This window comes from Balaenoptera physalus, assembly GCF_965194825.1.
Source record: "Balaenoptera physalus genome assembly, chromosome: 6".
In the NCBI taxonomy this organism is placed as follows: Eukaryota; Metazoa; Chordata; class Mammalia; order Artiodactyla; family Balaenopteridae; genus Balaenoptera; species Balaenoptera physalus.
The window spans coordinates 80532192-80552389 of NC_138885.1; the positions used below are offsets into that span (position 1 = coordinate 80532192).

Below are 20198 nucleotides of genomic sequence, written 5' to 3' on the forward strand. Positions count from 1 at the left end.
AGGCACTAAATATTTGAGGAAGGGAGGAAAACAAACTAGGGGAAAAAATGCTATGATAAAAGAGATGAGAAGTTGGATAGGACTCTTGCTTCCAACTTCAACAGCTATTCATTTAATTGCCAAAACATTTCTTTTTTATGTTGTGCATGGGCAGGCTTTGAATTATTATGTTAGCATAGACTACTTTGCTCATTTACTACACGTCTACCCCTAGACATTGCCCTTTTGAAATACCTCATGTTACCGTTTTTCTTGATTCAAAGAATAGTCTGACATATTATTATTAAAATGCAAATCTTTGTTTGGTTTTTACAAAGGCTGAAGAGATAACTTTAACAATTGGCCAAGCATTTGACCTGGCGTACAGGAAATTTCTAGAATCTGGAGGAAAAGATGTTGAAACAAGAAAACAGATTGCAGTGTTACAGAAAAGAGTGAGTAAACTAAGCTTGTTATTTCACATTTATGTGATGTAAGTACAGGGAAACTTGCATATCATCAAACAAATTTAGAAGGCCTGCCATTAAATTCCCCCCACACTGACTGGAACTGCTTTCACTGTGTTCCTATAATTTTTCGTTCCTGATCCCCTGCACAGTTTTTAACCATTTTATATTGAATTCCCACAAGAACTTAGTGTTCTCATGTGACTTTGCTTCACTTCCTGATGCTTCTCATGGGGATCAGAGCAGCAGAAGCAGCAGATGCTGGGTAAGTGGTTTCCCATGCAGATCAGATTCCTTTATAATTAAATTACACCCTTTCTCCACTCTCTTCAAAATCATCATAAGCAAGTTTCACTGTCTTGCGGTTATACTCCAAGATTATGGGTACAGATTGCACAGCGCTACAAGAAAACACAGAGATGAGGTATTAGAAACATGAAATTTGCACACACATAAAAACATATTTTAAAATTAATAATATGTCTTTCCAGTGACCTAGAATTCTATGATATATCCCAAGCTTTATCAAATAAATTTCTCCCCGTGCACAAAAAAATACATTAAAATTTTAAATAATATGAAATCCTAGCCAATTTAGCAGCCAATATTTTCCAAGAACAAATGTCTGAAGATTATTCAATAATCATTTGCTTTTTAGATTCAAGACTTAGAAACAGAAAATATGGAACTTAAAAACAAAGTACAGGATTTGGAAAACCAGTTGAGAATAACCCAAGTATCAACATCTCCAGTAAGTATATAGAATACGTGCATCTTTTCCTTAGAAATAAGATTTCATGGTGATAAAACATGTCTGGATCATCACCTCTTCAGTATTTCAAATAACACTCTGGGATCAGTCATTTTAAACTAAATGTAGATAGAGATACAAGGTGCTAAATAAGATTAATTTAAACGTTAAAATTACCTAGATAGCTCAGATCAGAGTTGTTTTTCCATGTTGCTCTTTTCTCTTTTCTAGAATAATTCAGCCCTCAATTTGGTCTTTTCCTCTTTGTGACATAATCTTCTTTCATTCCAATTGATTACTATTTACTGAAGTTGTTTTAATGACTGAAGCCAATCTGCCCTTGGAGTACTGAACTTCATTATAGAAGCTGGACTGTTAACACGATCGAATTGGTTTCTTATATTACATAGCAAGGGCTCCTACTGGGAGTGACAGAGTTATATTTCACACACTAAAATCAGTGGTAGTCTCTGTAGACAACACTCAATATTTTTATAGTTAAATTATTTACTTTTGGCTTATCACAGATTTGAAATCATTTTCTCATCTTAAGGTATGATGCCATTATTTTGTGATTTTGGCTAAGGGAATTTTTTGGGGGGAGATAGAATTTAAAACAGTTGATATTTTTTTCTAGGCAAAATATACTTAGGAATTTTATTCTCTTTTAGAATCATTTGTACCGATATTCTCCATTAAAATGTATATTTTATTTTACATTTAGAAATTTTAATATGTAACTTTTGGCATGATACTATGAACTGAAACACAATTATAGCATTTACAAACTTCTGAAGAGAATTTTTGTTGCACATTTTCGTTTGCAAGTCGATTTTGGTTCAATCTCTAGGCTAACTCAACAAAAACTCCTTAGTATATATATGTATATAAATATATTTATTGCTATCTACTATTAGAATATTTCACCAGTTCATTACCATGAAGAATGTTTCTGTAAGAGGTTACATTTTGGGTTTTAAATTTGGTGTGCCATGGAAACGGGTCAAAAAACTTTTTTTTTCTTCTAAACTCACACTTTTCCATCTTCCACACTGAAACAGTTGGTATTTCCATTGCTTGGCATATAGTTTGTGACAGTGGGGTTGAGACAGCCAAGGTGAGAGAGGTTGGGAGTGAGGTTCCAATGTTGCACAGTGTACCTCTGTAATGTACAGTGAGGTGCCGGAGGATCCTTTTCAAGTTCTGGCTTTATTATAATATCGCTCCCTGTTTTTTGTCTTTACTATGATCATTATTTGCTTCTCATCAAGATGATGATATTTTCTTGCCTTCCCCATCACAAGGAACAGAGCATCAGCTCAAACTCTTCAACCTTCAGTCCCAAATGGAGCAACATTTTTTAGGTCTTGTTGAATGTCTTGTAAGCCATCCTGTGAAACAAATTAGGAGTATAAAGATAAATGAAGGAGAAGTTACTTTTTCAATCAGTCTTAATAAGGTAGTTTTTGCTGGAATTCATTGCATATGAAAAGTAGCTTTACTTCAGTCTTTATGTTTACAAAGGAGTAAAAATAAGATCCATCACCATTTTGGATGGAAAACCAAAGCTTATTCATTATGTATCTTCTTTCTCTAGAAGGAGAGCTAGAGGTATCATGTCAAGGGACATGGTAGATTTGGGAAGAGCAGAGAGGTTTGGGACATGTTGATGGGACAGAACATCTGCCTTTTATCTCCTGAAAGCAGACACTGCCCTAGACTAGCACTGGGACAACTGAGAAGGTGGGTCAGGGTTGGGGTTATGTGTGTGCACTGGTGATCTCACATGGTTACCAAGTCAGCTTCAGAAATGGCAAAGGTCAGGAAGAATGAAGAAATGACACTCTCTTCAGTTTCCTGGACCCTCTGGCCTAGGTAGCCGTTAACAAGCTGTGAGCTTGAAAGTTGGTATGTAAATGAGCACAGACTATACGTGAGTATATTCATTTATTCAGCAATTCTCATTGGTAGAGTCAGTTATATAAAAAACAATAAAATTATTCAAATAGCCAGTTATTAGAATGGATTAACTCTCCTAAAGTTGTCATTTAATAATTATCATAGGCATCGTGTTCGTCTCAGCACTGTCTCAATAGAACGCTTAAAAGACTATAACTAAAAGGTTGAACTAAAAAAAGAGAAATAATTTTCTCTAAATCATTCCTTTGCACTTAATACACATGTGCAGAAAATTTATTGCCTTATTGATCATTATGCAACTAGCTCAAATTATAACTTTGCAATCTACTTATATTCTTTCATCATAGTAATATCTTTGTCTATATTTTCTCTTTATTTTAACTTTTAAAAAATTACTTGTCTCATAACTTTTCAGCTCCTAGAGTCTCATTATGTGATTTTCGAAATTGCTGATGCATCTTCTTTAAGATTAAAAAATAGAATTTGATGCTTAAAAGAAAGTGAACTCAACATTTTTAAATTGCTGATACCTGATTAATTCAAATGGTTTTGAAGATGCTGTTATAGGTATTTATTAACTTGTTTTTAAAATTTTTTTGAAGAGAATATGCACAAATATTTTTTTGCCTTTCATTTTCAATTTTAGTTATGTAGCTGAGAAATAAATTAATATAACACTAAGTCCATCTATATTTCAACCTGTTAAAATGATCTCCCTTTTTTCTGATATTAAAAATAAACTAAAATAAATAAAATTAAATTACCTACAGTTATTTAGTAAGTATGAAATATTGCCATGCTCATAAATATCCACTCTGCTGAAGGTTTGTTAATGATTCAAACTATTGATAATGAACTTGAAAAATAATGAAAATTCCAAGTATTTAAAATATAAATTTATAATACATGTACCTCTTGTTTAATAGCTTGCAATGGGCCTTCAGTAAAGCAAATTTCTGTAAAGTTAGAAATGTTTTGCATACGTTCTTTCTTATGAAATGTGAGCATTAATTTTACAGGACACACAGCTAGGACACCAAGTACCTCACAGAGTCTAGCAAAATTCATGCACAGTAAATGACTATTGGACTTATAACTCTGGAAATGAGATTCTGTAGGTTTTGTTTGTTTGTTTGTTTGTTTGCTTGTTTTTCTCTCAGAGGACTGAAGACTAGAATGCTCCAAAATTGCTAAAGTTTTCAGCAGTTTGTTTAAAGTATTAGGCAGCAATTAATATATTAATTGAAGGAGCATGGAAGTAAATTATGAATGCCATTATGCACACTAAAATTACAATATAGGTGGGTTTGTTAATAGGATTAATTTGTCTTTAGATTCTTGATGGGTTTTCAGTGTTTAATGGTGAGAGGAACCCCCAAGACAGATGACTCTTCACAAATGACCAGCCCAAAACAGGCCTTAATTCTCTTGAGAGCCAAATTTTCCTAAGTTGCACAGAGGTAACTCTTTTGCCGACTCCAATTTGGAAGTGTTTCTCTATAAATAATTTACTACTATAGTGTGGTTCATAAAAATAAGTACTTAATACAGTAATTTTCTGAAATATCAGAATTTGCTAGTCAGACACAATATAGTCCACATCAAGCAACTGCTAGTCAAAGTAAAATAGAAGATTTATCTCTAATCTTAGCTTTAAATAGTCTCTTTGAGAAGAGGGAGCAAAGAGAAGAAAAGTCGGAATGGAATCTTGGGGGTTTTGTGGCATTGAAAGTAATGTAGAAAATGAACATTTTGTAAATTACTGGTGTGGATGCTATTCTTCTTGTCAGTGTGTGATGAAGTAGCAGATAAAGTCAGTTGCGGGAAGAATCAGAAAAATAAGAAACATTTTTGGTAAAATTTGATTAGATAACTAAAAGATCACCAGCCATCTACCCTAGTAAGCAGTCCAAAGTTAAAGTTGAATTTCTGTAACATAGAACAATAGTTCAAAGGATCAGGTCTTCTAATAAGAAATTTCAGTCTTATAGATATTGATCCAATTATTCTATATTAAATCATAGATTAAAAGTGTGAGGCCCTGTTGAGTAGAATCTTCCAGATGGAGAACCTTTGCACTCTAAGGAGTCACTGTGTAGGTGAGAACATAGATGTATTTCTCTAGTCTCCTCAGAGGCACTCGAAGGAAAGGTTGCTATTTCTTAGGTGCTAGCCTGCCAACCACTTATGTCTTATGTACATCAGTGTGAATTGGTCATTGATTTATTTTGAAGATGCAAACTAATTTTAGGTTCAAGCTTTTAAAGAAAATCTTCAAGAATCCTAAAAAGTTCTTTCAAAATTTACAATTGTGTAAATTTTAGTTTTGTTTTTATTTTTCCTAGTCCCACTAAGTCATCACTGGTATTTTGAAATAGTAGCTTGGTGACATATTTTATGTATTATATTAAGATGCATATCACTTTGATTTTTATTTTCTCACATTTGCCAGTTGCATACATTTGATATAGTTGTGATCTGTTATGGCAGCTTGTAACACATTTGTTAAACATCTTATATGACCATATGATATTCCAGGCCCTTGAGTTTTAGCAGTATATGAATTGCAGCTGCTATGAAACTTACATAGTATGGGGAAAGACAAGGAGATGTGTAATAAACCCATAGCTAAATGAATAAATAAATTTAGAAATTTGGATCTTATATAAGATCCAAATGAGTAAATATGAATAAAATATAATAGAGCAGAATTGAAGAGAATGGGAGCTTTTTTTTAGAGACAGTGATCTGGGAAGTGCATTCTGAGAATGTAGCATTTAAACTGAGACCTGAATAAAAAAAAGTTAGTTAATACAAAGGGCTGAAAACAGTGACAAGAACTTTGTGCCTGGAGCATAGTGACAAAGAGACAAAAAAATTGAAGAGAGTCAGAGGCTAGATTTTATAGGCCCTGTAGGCCATGTTTGTCTGTTTTCTTTAATTGCAGTGAGAAGTTACTCAAAGGTTTTTAACAGATTTGGGGATCAGCTGGCTGCTGTATGCACCATGGGCTGTAAAGAGGCCAAACTGAGGTCCCCAAAACTGTCTAGGAAGCTATCTCAGTAGTCTAGGAGAAGGAGAAGAGTAAATTGGCCTAGAATTCTATCAGTTGGGATGATGTATATAATAGCTTGATATATTTTGGAAGTAGAACTTGCAGGATTTACTGATGGATTGGCCGTGGACTGTAGAATAAAAGAGGGTCAAGATTGCCCCTTAGGGTTTTATCCCGAGCATCTAGGCGGTGGTGCCATTTTCCAAAATAGATGTGACTTGGGGGAGGTGAGTGATAACCAATCAGTAGTTCATCTTTGTTCGTGTTACTTCTGCCTACTGGGTGGCCGATGAAGACATAAATTAGAAGTTTGAATATTCAAATCTGGAATTCAAAGAAGAGGTCTGGCCTCATGATACAGTACTGAGTTTAAAAGTTTACTCTTTTTCTATCATCATTTGGACTGTTGTTTATTGTTTTAGTTAATACACCCAGTATAAAATTTAGTGTGAGATTATAGAGTAATTTAGTTCTAGCTAAGGAAAGCAAAATACTTTTTTTTTTTGCTCAGGATTAAAATTAAAAGACATTCCTAACTACAGAAATGTATATTGTTAGTATATATCCCAAACCCTTTTTTCACTTAAAACCAATTCCTCATAATGAATGAAGGACTACTGCTATTTTTCATTTTTTCATGTGTAAACTGACGTGCTGTTTTTAAACTTGTTCTTAACAAACAATGCTTACAGGTCTCCTAAATATCACTTGAATGATTCAATCTTGGATTCCTTTTCTGGCAAATGAAATATCCTTGATAGTACATATATTACATACCTCTGTATCATACTGAAATTGTGGAAATCTTTTCATTGGTTTTAGAAATTGGGTCTTCATTTTATACAGTCATTTAGATATACTGAGTAATTTCCGTTACTTGACTGTGCTGTTTTCTTTTTGCTGTGTTCTAGCGGTTTGGCAATAGATTAGAGGTTAGGTTTTCCACCGTTTGGTACTAATTAACTAGGAACAATCTGATTTCCATTTATTACATAAACATGGCAGTGCTGCCTGTATTTATATCAGAAAAAAAGGGTTTATTCTGCCCTCCTAGCCTCATGAACGCCTCCGGAAGATTGTTCCATTATAAGATGTGGGCATAGCAAGTTAAATCAAATTGTTCTTCTGGATTCTTGTGTCTGGATGCTTGCATTTTACTTTTCTGGTTATAGAAGGTTTTAACCAAATCAGACCTTTGCCAGGAAGTTAAATGAATAAAATTGTAGTCCTAAGAAATACTGGACTTTCTATTGCTGAGTAAAATAAATGTCTCCCTTTCAATTAAACCCAGTGTTACTGGATAAAATTCTACCTTTACATAATCAACTGTTTGGCCACTGATTAGACTTGATAGGACAAATTATAACCTAAAATGTGTATTTCATCGTGGGTGAATAAAACTGCCTATTTATCTTCCTCTGGGGTTTTCTCAACTGCTATTGAAGTCAAGATGGACAAGAGCAGATTGTGAGAACTCTCAATTATACAACAAGCCAAATGTGAATCTTTAAACAAAGGCATAAATTTTAAGCATGAACATTGATTCAAGAATGTTTGTTGCCCACAAAAACTGATGACCAGTTCACAACTTTCACAATTGTTACTTGCACAAATGATGGTTCTAAAGAAGTAAACCCTGTGTAATGGGAAGAAAAATATACCTGTATTTCATTCCACTTCTGACCGTGAGTACCTAATCAAGTCATTTGATCTCTCCTTGTCCCAGTTTTCCTCTTTGGGATATGTGGATGATGATATCCATTTAACTTGCAAGATTCTTGTAAGAATGTGTAAGATAATAGGTCTTACAACTAAGAGACCAATGTAACCAAACTGTGTATCTAGAAGTCAGAAAAAATAACATACGTGGAGCTATAAATTCTAAATTCTAGAAGTTATTTATCTTTTTTAACACCTTTATTGGAGTATAATTGCTTTGCAATGGTGTGTTAGTTTCTGCTTTATAACAAAGTGAATCAGCTATACATATACATATATCCCCATATCTCCTCCTTCTTGCGTCTCCCTCCCACCCTCCCTATCCCACCCCTCTAGGTGGTCACAGAGCACCGAGCTGATCTCCCTGTGCTATGCAGCTGCTTCCCACTAGCTATCTATTTTACATTTGGTAGTACATATAAGTCCATGCCACTCTCTCACTTCGTCCCAGCTTACCCTTCCCCCTCCCCGTGTAATGGAGTAGAAGTTATTTTTGAAGCTTATTTAAAAAGTGATGCTGAAAATGTGCCATAATAGTGAACTTCAAAAGAATGAATCAGCGTGACAATACAGAAGGATTTGCTAGAACATTTTACATTACCTTTGTATTTCCCCATCTTTAGTGTTTTTTTAAATAATCGAAGTATGTAATCTTTAATTCAGTTTTTTTGTTATTGTTCAGATGTATTCAACATTAACTGATAGGATTCAAACGCTTTTATGACATTTCACCATTGTCATGTTTAGGCCAAGCTCGGAATTGAGATATTCACCATGGCCTAATGCACGAAGCCTCTACTTACTGAAAGAAAGAGCTATAAAACTACAACAACTATGAATCTCAAATATGGGCACTCATTATTAATATGTCTTAATAACCTAATAACTTCTGCATAATTAACATGTAATTGTTGAACATAGAATTCCTCATTCCCCTTAGTATAATAATTCAGAGGCTGTGCACCTTCCTGAAGACCAAAAGCACTTAGAATTATGAGCATAAAAGGATTAAACAGTAGTGCCATAAACTTCTGTAGGAAACTCCCAAAATTTTGGTCTCTAGCCATCTGTCAAAATACTGACAGAAGGCACAACATAAAAATATCAAGCCATTTTCATCTGAACTATGTATTTCATTTCTTAAAAAAAAATATCCTCAACCACTTAAAAATGGAAGATTAAAAAATGACTAGTTCCTGAACCCTTAAATTTAGAGACACTACTCAAAATATTTATCCAGTGCCAAAAATGCCACTGTATACCATTTAGGGGCTGTAGTCACATATTCTTATTTAATAAGTGTAATAGTTTGGTGCAGAATCAAATGCTATTGAAATATGTCTATATACTTAGATTTCATTCTTATAAGGAATCAGATGTAACATCTAATTCCCTGACTTGAATTATTTCTAAGTTAGGAATGACAAACACAAATGTCAGCAGAGCCCAGGCTGTGGCCTAAATAAATGTGTGAAATGGGCATGTGTGGAGTGAGGAGTTGGAGAGCAGACACCAACTTAAAAGGCACAGCTATTTGCTCAATACCAGTCTGTTATTTTTACGCAAGTTTGTGGGTCCACTTTCTTGATTTTCTAACTTCTAAACAAACTCTCTGGATTTTAATGTACAACCTCTTAATATTAACCTGTAAGCAACTGAATCAAGTCCTATTTTAAAGACCTATGTGACCCAAACAAAAAACCTTAGTTGACCAAATCTAGATTACTGATGACCCAAAGGAAAATTGTAATAATTAGTGTTAGAGTTTTAAACTTTAGATACCAAAATTATTGATAGATAGCCCTGCTTTACCATTTTGAAAGTGAAAATACTTCTTAATTGGGGTATTGAAATATTTGATTATTTTCATATTATATACATTCTTCTTTTATATAAGTATACTTTCTCAGAGGAAGTAGAATACAAATATTAACACCATGAAAAAACACTAGAGCACTTTTAAGTTAGGTTATGTTGGCCCTCAGTTTGTTTTGAGGCACCTGGTAAAGATGTTTTGATGAATACAAGTCATAAAACAATATAGAGTACTCCCATTTATAAGCCAAATGATACCAAGGACAACTTCTACTTGACATCTTTTTACATTTTACTCAGTACAGACATCCTTATCAATTTATAGTTTAAGTTAAAAAAAGTTTCTGTAGTATACATTAAACAATAAATATTCATTGACATTATATGTCAAGTATTCTAATTTGTTATACAGAGTATTTTAGAACAACAAAGCTTTGTCCACCAGGAGCTTACAGTTACCTATAATTAAATAAAAGGTGGCCACCAACTACAAAAGTTTACAGTGAATTATATAGACCATGAAATAGATCTTAAAATTATATACATATATGCATACATGTATACATATCTATAGATAGATAGATCACTATAGAGATCAGTAGGGAAAGCAATCATTATGTAACTGTATATGCATATTAATAGAGTGATAAATTACATAATTCAGACCATCAGAGACTTGCTTCCATACTGAGTTCTTTCCTCAACTTAAATCTCTCACTTTACGCTTCCATTTTTTCCCCCTCTGCTTCCTGAAATGTGTGAAGAGGTGACTCCTAAAGATTCTTTCAAAGTTGTTTCTCCAAACTATAATTTTAGTTACAACCTTTCACCATGAGGTTTATCAAAAGCCAGATTTGTGTTGGCTGCCTCTGAGTCCTATTAGTGTTGAAAAATCTCTGCAGTGTGACTTGTAGCTGAGAAGGCTGGCTCCAAGTCAAATCCTCTAGGCCCTACAAAGTTACAAAGGCTTTCCATGGCAAGCCACATGGGAGAAAGCTGCCCTCCCCACCCCAGATTCAGTGCACTGCTTGGAGGAGTTGTAGTCAGGGACTCAGCCCCCTTCACCACCCAGGCTGGCCACACTATTATGCATTAACTGCATTCCCAGCCCAGGTGCCTCCATTCAGAGGCCTCCTTATTGGAGGCCCTTGGCCAAGGCCTCTCTTAAGTGCTTCATCTTTTGGGGGCCTTGAAGATACTTTTCTCCACTAAGATTCAGTTTTCAGTATTTTCTACTCCTAGTTCTTTTCCCTTTTCTTCCCTCTGCTTCCCCATCTCCCCCTCCCCAAAACAAAGCAAAACAAAACCAGCAGAAACCTTTTGTTCAGGGCTCCCTCCGGAGAGAGATACTGTCCTGCTTCTGTAATGATACTCCTGACCTTTGCCCAGTGCCATTCACTGGGGAAAAATGGGACATTGATGGAACCAGATCCTTCTTTCTGGACTCTTGCTTACACTCTCATTGTAAGTGAATAAAGGCTCAATTATTACATACTTTCATTTTGGTTGTTGTTTTAACTGACCACTCTGACATCTGGCCACTCAGCTCTGTCCCGCTCAGTACTTGACAGTAGCTTTCCATGATGTAATGGAAATAGCTTCCAAAAGTCATCCAAAGACTGATGTGCAGACCCAGTACAGTGTACTAGTTGCTTATTATTATTTATTATCTCTCTGATTTACTTGAGATGCTTGACAACTCCCTCTGCCCATCCCTCCAAAATTTTACCGTTTGGAACTTACTACCTATAGAAAGGGCATGATGATTGGAGTCAGATTGTTTTGAATTTTGGCTTTGCTTCTTACATACATAGGAGTAGCTCATAAAGAGTTTATGGGCCTTGATTCCCCTATCTTTATTATAATATGGATGTAATATTACTAATACTAATACTTCAAATGAATTTTTTGAGGATTAAATCTAAAATGTATGTTGTAGCCCTTTTTGAAAATTCTACAAAGTCTTAACTTATATCAGACTTTACTCCTACATATTTTTTTCTTGTTGATGTCCTTCCTTTTCCCATTTCAGTACACAGATGCTCTCTCAGAAATAAATCTTTAGGCATTTGTCATTTTTCTCTCCACTTTCTTCCTCTCAAGTCATATTCAATGTGATATTTTATTTAAATATCTAAAAATGTAATATTTCAGTGAAAAATCATCAAATTAAACAATCCAGAATCTGAAGACTCTTGTAATAGGAAAAAATCTACTCAAACTGTTTGTTTTAATTTTAGTAAAGTTATTTTGAAAGTACTTATCATTTTCACAAAATATCCTAATACATTTTCATATATACTTTTTTCTTTTTCCTCCACGTCTTCTTTCTTCTCCTTAGTATATTTTTCTGTCATTCCTTTACAGCTGCTGCACAAAATGTCTGATCATGAGCAACACGGGTTTCAGAGATGCTCACCTTCTTTCTGGCGTAGAACTGATGATTCATCTCCCTGTCTAAATATTTCTTCCATTACTGTCACTCCTGTCAACTCGCCTGATTCCAGACTATCATTGGGACTGTTAATACCACCACCTTCTAAATGTGGCCTTTCCAAGCCAATCAGTGAGAGCAGCATCCCAAGACCTCATGTAATTCGCTAAATAGAAAATTCTTTTTATTATCCCACTTATTTTTTTAATTCTGCCAGAATATGCCATTTATATAGTAATGAAAAAAATCAGGTATGTCTTGAATCGATGTGATGTGATCTGGGGCCCTTGTGTGCCATTTTTGCATCCTTTGGTCATCTGATATCAGAGAGTTTCTAGTAGAGAGTGGTGGTCCAAATCCACAAAAAGATGAAATAGGACAGGGCTTCCCTGGTGGCTCAGTGGTTGAGAATCTGCCTGACAATGCAGGGGACACGGGTTCGAGCCCTGGTCTGGGAGGATCCCACATGCCGCAGAGCAACTAGGCCCGTGAGCCACAACTACTGAGCCTGCGCCTCTGGAACCTGTGCTCCGCAACAAGAGAGGCCATGATAGTGAGAAGCTCACGCACCGCGATGAAGAGTGGCCCCCACTCGCCACAACTAGAGAAAGCCCTCGCACAGAAATGAAGACCCAACACAGCCAAAAATAAATAAATAAATAAATAAAAATTAAAAAAAAAATGAAATAGGACGGGTACTTTCAAAGATCCATCAGATATAGCAATTGGGAAATTAGGCCATTGTTGAGACTCGCAAAAGCTGTTTCAGTAGAGTTCAGCGAAGAGAGCAAAGTCTGGAATGATCTGAGTTGAGGCTTGGATGAAGTAAAAGGGCAAGAAATGTAATACCTCCTTCAAGGACCTCAGCTTTGAAGGGAAGGGAAAGAGAGATGAGAGACGAGAGGAGTAAAGAGGCACTGGGTAAAGACCTTTTTGGTTGGTTTGTTTTAACAACAGTCAAGATCTGAGTATCTTTATATCTTGACAAAGAGGAGAGAGATGGAAGCCAGGGGAAATTGAGAGAGAGGTTGATTAGGAGAACAACATTCCTGAGTAGGAGGAAAGAGCTGAGGGATAAAGTTGCCTCCAAGTCTTTGGATAGTATTTGTAACTGATAGACTATCCATTAAAGTTAAAGTAAGTTGCTAAAGAAAGGGAGATGACAGCAATTTTCCTGCATGAAAAAATGTACTAACAGGTTTATTAACTGAATAGCAAATCTATCACTCTTTACACACAATCAGCCTTTTTATCTTCACTACCTGCATCATCTGTGAACCAGTAAATAAATGTATTCTGAGAACACAAATTATTATATGAACCACTCTAAGCAATTCTAAACAATGTTCATGTTCTTATAAGAAAAATAAATTTTTCTCACTATTTCTCTCCAAAATGGGAATTCTATTTCTTTTATATCAATAGATGATATATATATATAAAATAATTTTTTTCCCTATATGGCAATCAAAGTGATGATTGTCTCATTCTTACATTACATCCTAGCCCAGACTGGCCCAGATAACTTAATCATTTTGTGATTATAATTTATTTCACAAGGTAGCTATTTATTGTAGAAAACGATGAAATCTTATTCTAAGAAGAAAAGTCACTGCAATGAATATAATAGTTGGCTCCATTACAGTTATAAGTACAAATTAAAATAGACTCCTTAAAATGTTTTTAAAATCATTATCAATTGCTTTTGAATGGTTATATTTAAGATGCATTTCTTATGTTCGGTTATTTCTGTCTAAATCTTGTAATCTTGTGCAAAAGACATTACTGAAATCAGGGTTTTATGTAAATAGTTTCTAACATGTTTTCAATTCTCTGATATAAGTGGCAATTATTTCTAGATATACAAAAAATCCAACATATCTTTTATATCTGTCTAGAATAGTATTGTCACCATTTTTGCCATCATCTTTGAGAATATTTTTGCAGAAATTTTCTTGCCAATGAGCATTTAGCATAAGTGGTTGAGTCATATGAAATTGCCAATATGTAACTATTTTTGATCTACCGAATGGCAAGTTCATATGACTCAACTGCATTTTTTGTTGTGCTTATATATGTTTTATCTGTGTATGAAATATTTAACATTATAATGTGTCTACATGGAATGCTACCCTAATTCATGTTATCTTCATTGCAGGCAGGCAATGTGACACCTAAGTGTCCCTCCACTGACATCTTTGATATGATTCCATTTTCTCCAATTTCACACCAGTCTTCAATACCTACTCGCAATGGCACGCAGCCACCTCCAGTCCCTAGTAGATCTACCGAGATTAGTAAGCTTTCTAAACAAATCAATATTCTTTGCTATATTTGTGTACATTTTAAATGTTTAATTAGCACTTTATGGGAAATTATATATCTTCACAAGCTCACTAAAAATTTTAATCACCGAAGAATTATGTTTATATATATGTGCCAAATTCAGTTATTTATATTTTACTTAATAATTGAGAGTATACTACTAAAGACATCACTATTTGCATTTGAAACTATTTTATGAAAAATGATATTTTGGTATAGGGTTAGTTACCTCATAATACAAAACAATTATGTTTATTGTGTTGGGGTTATATTTTTAATGATTAAGAACAGTCCTGTGGTAATTATTTTAATCATTTTGACTCATCATTTAGAACTCAGTTTAAATTTTTTTTTATCATAGAGTATATGGATAGTCTTAGTTAAAGAAATATATAAATCTATGAATTCCATGATTTATTTATTTATTAACCCTATGTAAGTGTTCTTTCTTTGATATCTACAAAGCTATAAATGCATTGCTTTTCTGATTTACTTTCTGTATGTCTGGAAGGAACATAGAAGTCTCTCTGATGAAGTAGAAAGCATCTAACAGATGTTCATCGTCAATGTCTTGACTATATTTTGCTCTGTGCCCTGTCACAGAAAGTGAAAGAATAGTTTCCAATGGCCATGATCAGTCATCAGGTCTAAAGGGGCACTGAAGAAAAGAGAGTTTTACATATTTTGCTTTATTGCATCCTCTCTGGTTCACATTTGAGACATTGTCAATGCAACTCTGAAGTTTTAGCTTAAGGCTGTAAAGCATTTCAGAGCCTATAGTTTATTTATTTACCCTGCACAACTCAACAAAGTGCATTGCACATTTTAGGTATTCAGTACATTTCAGAGGACTAATTTGTAAATACAAAGTAATAACATTAGAACTTTAAAAATCAGTGTACAAAAATATTTCAATACTTTTGTTGAAATATAGTACATTTAAATTCTTCTGAATATATTTTGTGTCAATGCAAAATATTTTTTTCAAGGAAATAATCCAAAATATACACGTCATGGTGTGTTTTTAGAAAATGTTGCCAATATCCTGATATCATAATGGGGTATTTTTTGTCCTTAAGAGTGTCCTAGATCTCTTCCTTTGCCACTATTTTTTACTTCCTTGGACTACATCAATGTTTTGCTCATTCATGTATTTAATCCAATGGGTATTTGTTTAGTATGTACACTAGACTTGGGTTACATGCTAGAATTTGAAGTATAAATTAGAAGTGTATCCACAATGGCAGATTTTAATCCGAGTAGAATATAAATTGAGAAGAGTGAATAGATTTTAAGATACTTAGAAGGAATAATCCATCAGGATGGTAACTGAGAGTTCAAACTCCATTATGATTCAGGATTTTGGACCAAATGTTGTTAATGGGAAAACTAGAGGTAGAGAGGGGGAAACTGATGAGTCTCTTTTAAACGTTAGTGAGTTTGAAATGCCTTTGGAAAATCTAGGCAGAGATGGTCAAATGGTTTTTAGGGATTTATTAATGAGAAACTGAAGTAACATCTTGCTATATTTTTTAATGTCTATCTATCCCAAATGCCAGAGTTTAGTAAATACAGCAGTATATCAATAGAAAGATTAGATAGATAGATACATAGATAGATAGAAAGAAATGGAGCTCTGATTACCACTGTATTATATCTATCTATCATTTATCTATCAATCATCTTCTTGTCTATCTATATTAACAATTTAAGGAGAGATTGTTCAACTCAGTTTTAATTGTAAAATTGTCTAAAACTGTAATCCAGTGGGGTTTTAGTAATAGGACTTTTTCTTCAAATGAAATCTTAAATGTATTCATTCATTTATTTTTCTTTATATTTTAAATACATAAAAGCAGAAACCTACAAGATTGTTCCTTAGTTTCTCTCCTTACGGCCTGAGAACCCTAGTAGTTCTCCAGAGCATATTTTTGATCTTTGAATATGTATCAGACTTTAATTAATTTGTTTAATATCATGTTTCCTAATTGATTATAAATTACATGAGGGAAGGCACTTGACTCTAAAGTCCTTTCCTCAACTGCTTTAATCCACTGCCTAGCAAAATGTATGGCACATAATATGTGTTCAATAAATATTTAGTGGATAAACAAAAGAATGAGTGAGTATCACCTATTTTTTATTCTTTTGCTCTTGTATTAGATTAAATAATTTTCATGTCATTAATTACATAGCAAATCTTTTTAAATTGAAAATTGGACTTATATGATTTTTTGTTACGAATTTTAGATCGGTCTGAGCTGACTAAAATATGCCAAAGAGCTCTGTTATATTTATTAATTTGCCTGGTATTGATAGGTCTACTTAATATGTAAAGTAGTACTTTCTTGACTTGTGGGGGGGTTGTGGACCCTTGAGAATATGATAAAAGTTAAACTCTTCACAGAAAAATACAACATGCCCACTCATACAAAATTTTGCATTGCATTTCAGGAATGGTAAGGATCCCGTAAGCCCATCTGAAATCTCTGGTGATTTTGAGTCCCAACTTTAGAAAACCTGTGTAACGAGAATCTCTGTTTCTCCTGACAACTCTGTTTCCTCTTTATTAATTCATTTCTTTTGACAAGCATCTACCACATGTAAAGCATTGCTTGATGTGTTCGTGGTATGGTGGTAACCAGGATACACCTCCAAAGAACAGTTCCTCTTTTCTCTAAGTTCTGGTTTATTGCCTACAGTGAACATCAGACTGAGGAAAATAAATAGTAACAACAATAATAATACCCATCAGTTATATGTACGGTGACAGTAAATTCCCATTTGTTTAGGACTACCCTGTCTTATTCCTTTCATCCTGGTGAAACTTGGTAGCACTCCTTTCACTCTTAAAAGTGTCTTTATTTGGAAGATAAATTATATGTCCTTCTTATTTATACAATACTTACCAGAACCAGGAGCTTCTAAACATTTTACATTTATTAACTTAATACATGAATCTGAAAAAATAAAATTGTAACCAGAGAAGCAAGAATCTTTCATAATGGGAGTCACAGAATGATTTAGAAGATATAATAGAACTCAAGTAGCATAAATATTATTTCTTACAAAGCATTTAATTTAGAGAATATAGTTTCCTGAAAAATGAAAGTCTTGATACATTATAAATTCCCTTGCCCATATATAATTTAATTTTTTGTCAGTTAAGGCTGCATTTGAATTGATTCAGAGGAAAGAAATTCCTTAAATTTAAAAAAAAATTTTAAATCATAAATTAAGTCATAGTCCTATCAATTACAAACATCAATTTTAACTTTGATGCTTCTTTAGTGATTAAAAAAACAATGCAGACTTTAAAATATATGTACAGAGAGCTTTTTGATACTCCATTACTGCTATTTTTTAAAAGAAATTTGTTTTGGGGGGATAGGAGGCATTTTTAAAGAACCTGTCTCATTGTGGTTATCTAGGAAGGTGATATGATTTTATACTGCATGAGATGATGTGCCTTAATTTTTTTCTGGCTAAACGGTGAGATTAAAGTACATGAACTGTGAGTTAAACTACTTCCTAATCTACTAGGTCCTACATATTGCTTCGCTATTGTGTTGCAGAGTCATCAATAAATGGAATAGAGAAATTTCAGTGAGTAATACGTTAATTTTAGTAAATTTAAATTGCTTTAGTAAAATGTAGGTATTGTAATATATTAATTATCAAATATTTGGTGAATTTGATATTGTCTTACTTAAAGACACAGAAACCTCTCTGAATAATAATTCTTTGTAACCAAATAGTTTTTAAATCGTTATAAAAGCGGATCTTTGCTTCCTTGTTGGTGTTTAACTAGTCTAAGCTCAGGAAAGCCCAGCATAAAGTGTACGTGTGGATAGGGGCTCGTTTGGTCATGCAGGTGCTTCTTTATATAGTCCTGCCTTTGAAACCTAACTCACCCCAACTCACTCCTTGTCATTTCATAAACTAAATTATTTTCTTCCTTTTAGAACGGGACCTGTTTGGAGCAGAACCTTTTGACCCATTTAACTGTGGACCAGGGGATTTCCCTCCAGATATTCAATCAAAATTAGATGAGATGCAGGTGACTATTTTAACAGATTGGCCCATAAATTTTTTTTTTTCTTTTTTCTATGGGACTAAGAGAATGTTATTTCTAAAACTACCCTTCCCTTGAACTATTATCAACTTACTTAAAATAATTACTTTAAAATAACAATAACATACATTTAGTCCTAAAAATACTCAGACAGATGCTAAAGATAAGGTTTCGTTGTGTTTTGTTCTTAATGGTGAGATTTACAGTGGCAAAAACATGGTTCATTTTTTTATACAAAATAACATAAATTCTTCATGAGTTAATTATTCAAAATCCAAAAATTAAAAGGTCATTGCACTAGATTTATAAGATTTGACCTCAGTCTTAACAGTTATGAATTTCAGAATTGTGAATGGGTGAAGGAAAATCTTTGTAAGAATGAAATCAGTCTCTTAAAAAGAAGCACTGTAAAGGGGGTCAACTGTGTGGTGATGGTCAGAAACTAAACTTTTGATGGTGAACACACTGTCCTGTATACAAAAGTCGAAATATGATGTTGAAATTTCACACATGAAATTTATATAATGTTATAAACCAATGTTACCTCAATTAATAAATAAAGCTGAGAGCTAAAACGAAGAATTCCAAAGGAGGAGGGGTATAAAATAATAGGAAGCATTGTAACTATAGTTCATAACTTCTGGGCTCTTATTGAAACAGCAGACACCAAATGACAGCTTCCTTAGGAATGTAGTCCAATTGGGTTCTCATTTCTTTCTCTCCCTTTTATTTTTCAATTCTGAATTGTTCTGGAAGTTTGAAGATATTGGTTTTAAAAGCTTTGTACAGTGGGCCATGATTAGTAATGTCTTATAAGCACTATAATAAAGTCTTCTCTTTATTATAGTGCTTATAAGACTTCTCTTATATTTCCCTTTACATTTTGATGAAGTTATTATATCCTATTTTTCATCAAAAAGACAATATATAAACGGTAGAATTCAGGCAGAGACCAATTATATGAAGCTGATTGAGAAGATGTGATGAAGAGAAGGAGTGGTTTTTATTTATTAGGCCAGGGTTAATACATTCACTCTCTATGCTTCATTTCCTGGAAAAAAAAAAGTTGAGGGGTGGATTATGATCTTCTAACACTGATAAAACACTGCTTCCTAGAAAGATAATAAATATCCTTTCACTGATTTTGGACTGAAGGTGTGAAGCAGTCTTCTTTTCTAGGTATCATGTGAATTTCCTTATTATTCTAGATATAATAATGCCTCTGCATTTTAAAAGTTGGGTTGTTTAACATACCTTGAGGTTTTTAAAGAATATGTTAAAACAAAAATTTCTCAAGTTGGGTGATTTATAATTCCCTTTTGCATGAAAAATTATTTTAAATCCTTAATATTGACTTAAACTATTTCTATAACATTTCTTAAATATTTTCAAAAAAAGTTATATACATTTTATCCTTATAGTTCTTATACAACTATTAATTCAAAACTTATAAATTAAATAAAAGCAAAATTACAACACCTAATAAAATTCAGATTAAGAACTTTAATATAACAGCATAGATTATTTTATTTGGCTGAAACTAAAACCACCAACATCATACTTCTGTTGATATCAGCATGTATCTTGTTTGATGACACAGTTTCCCCACATCTTTTCGATAGTTAAAATACTACGAGACTTTCATTCAAATAGTGCAT

General features: G+C 33.5%; 1 protein-coding gene and 1 long non-coding RNA gene across 11 annotated transcripts in view; one reads left to right on the forward strand and one right to left on the reverse strand.

Moving 5' to 3' along the window:
- Positions 1–20198, forward strand: part of GULP1 (GULP PTB domain containing engulfment adaptor 1) — a 265561-nt gene that overhangs the window by 235181 nt on the left and 10182 nt on the right. For 7 of the 10 annotated variants that reach the window (XM_082466767.1, XM_082466768.1, XM_082466766.1 and 4 more), the window contains 6 exons: positions 318–434; positions 631–711; positions 1105–1197; positions 12074–12298; positions 14299–14437; positions 18431–18525. In XM_082466767.1, the coding sequence (XP_082322893.1) occupies positions 318–434; positions 631–711; positions 1105–1197; positions 12074–12298; positions 14299–14437; positions 18431–18525 (750 nt within the window). The remainder of the gene's footprint in view (positions 1–317; positions 435–630; positions 712–1104; positions 1198–12073; positions 12299–14298; positions 14438–18430; positions 18526–20198) is intronic. The other 3 variants (XM_082466773.1, XM_082466772.1, XM_082466765.1) reach the window with 3 other exon arrangements.
- Positions 1–20198, reverse strand: part of LOC309663227 — a 161788-nt gene that overhangs the window by 24916 nt on the left and 116674 nt on the right. The window lies entirely within an intron of this gene.